The sequence below is a fragment of the Sinocyclocheilus rhinocerous genome, unplaced genomic scaffold (genome assembly GCF_001515625.1).
Source record: "Sinocyclocheilus rhinocerous isolate Xijiao unplaced genomic scaffold, SAMN03320098_v1.1 scaffold15191, whole genome shotgun sequence".
NCBI lineage: Eukaryota > Metazoa > Chordata > Actinopteri > Cypriniformes > Cyprinidae > Sinocyclocheilus > Sinocyclocheilus rhinocerous.
This window is the reverse complement of record NW_015651688.1, coordinates 1-1,552: the sequence shown is the minus strand read 5'-3', so window position 1 is coordinate 1,552 and position 1,552 is coordinate 1. Positions and strand designations below refer to the sequence as shown.

General features: G+C 40.3%; 1 protein-coding gene across 1 annotated transcript; it reads right to left on the bottom strand.

Annotated features, from left to right (window-relative positions):
• Nucleotides 1-159: 159 nt before the first annotated feature.
• Nucleotides 160-1,099, bottom strand: LOC107713394 (natural killer cell receptor 2B4-like; the record flags this gene model as incomplete). The annotated part of the gene is made up of 3 exons (XM_016518892.1): nucleotides 538-1,099; nucleotides 325-429; nucleotides 160-221 (listed from the first exon to the last, which is right to left on the bottom strand). Coding segments are annotated over exons 1-3 (723 nt in total), but the record flags the coding sequence as incomplete, so codon positions are not given.
• Between the last annotated feature and the right edge of the window lie 453 nt (nucleotides 1,100-1,552).

Sequence of the window (1,552 nt, the reverse complement as noted above, 5' to 3'; positions counted from 1 at the left end):
AAGACGTTTATCAGATGTTTGTACACAGCAGATGCTTTCCAGATGAAGCGATCTTTAATAGATCTTTAACAGACATCTTACAGATGTGCGTGCGCTGTCTGGGCACACTGACCCTCTGATCTTGCAAACTGACTGCAACAACATCTTTCAACTACTTACTGTGTTTCGTGTTGTTGGTTTACACAATGCTGAATCAGTTCTGTCTTCCTCCTGTGTCTTGACTGCATTAACAATAATCACAAATTATAAAGTTTCATTATTAATGGAAATTAACTGTCTTAAAATTATAAATATTCGTAAATATTAATTGCTTGCTCCCCTGACCTGTTTTTCTACATTTCTTGCAGATGCAGCAGATCACGACTGCAGCTACAATCAACAGAGATCCGGCCGCGATCAGCACAATGTACAGTAAAGGTAGGACCTGATCTGTAATAGACAAAATGAGACAGAGTGACTGAATCTGTCTGATCTACAACAAACTTGAAACATCAGCTCTGTATAATTAAGAGTAAATCAATATTAATATCCCCATACCTGCAGATGTGTGACAGAGTTGAGTGATGTCCAGATGTTGAGTCTGGCTGCTGATGGGATTGTTGAGCACACAGCTGTAGGTGTTTACATCCTGATATTCCACCTCCAGAGGTAGAGAGAGACTAATGCTGAGATCAGACACACTGATGCTGGACAATAAACTGTTTCCTTTGTACCAGGAGAGAGTCACATGACTCACATTCACGGCTGAACACACCAGTGAACATGATGAAGATGAGTTACTGCTGATGACAGGAACAGGCAGAACACCATAGACAGTGAGACTGAAATTCTTAATCGCACGTTTGATGTCTAGTTTATAACGTCCAGCATGCTCAGTTCTGGTGTTTGTGATGGTCAGAGATCCAGTTTGATTGTCCAGCTTCAGTCTGTCTCTGAATCTCCCATCAAGAGCATCATCAAATACAGTCATGCTGTCAGCCATTACATTGATTTCAGCTATTAAAGTGTTTTCAGGCCCAAACCTCCACAGAATCAGATCATCATCCATCATTTCAGTAAGATCAGAGTTTAGAGTGACTGAATCTCCCTCCATCACTGACTGAATTCCATTTGTTTTAGCAGGAAACACACCTGAAGAACATGAACAGGAACATTAAGACCACTGTTGGTTTTCAAACCAGGGGCCAGGTGGACTGGTTGGAGATGCACCCTGTGATAAGACTAGGCTGGACATAAAGACATAGGCCTGAACTTATAAAGGTTCCAAAAAGATATTTTTTGCAGCAATGCCTTAAAAGAACCCCAAAGTTCCCCAAAGAGCCTTCCATTGGACACTTCTTAAAATAACCATGTTTCTTAGAGTAAAGAACGCCTATTAAGAACCTTTATTTTTAAGAGTGCAATACCTGTTGCAGCATCTAGGCATAGCGCACATCTGAGACTAAATCTTGCGCTTAGTCTAAGGTAGGCATAAATTGAAAAGTCACAACTGCTTTGTACAAGATTATTTTCTTGTCTGTGAGTTAATTGTGAATTAATTATTGTGGACATG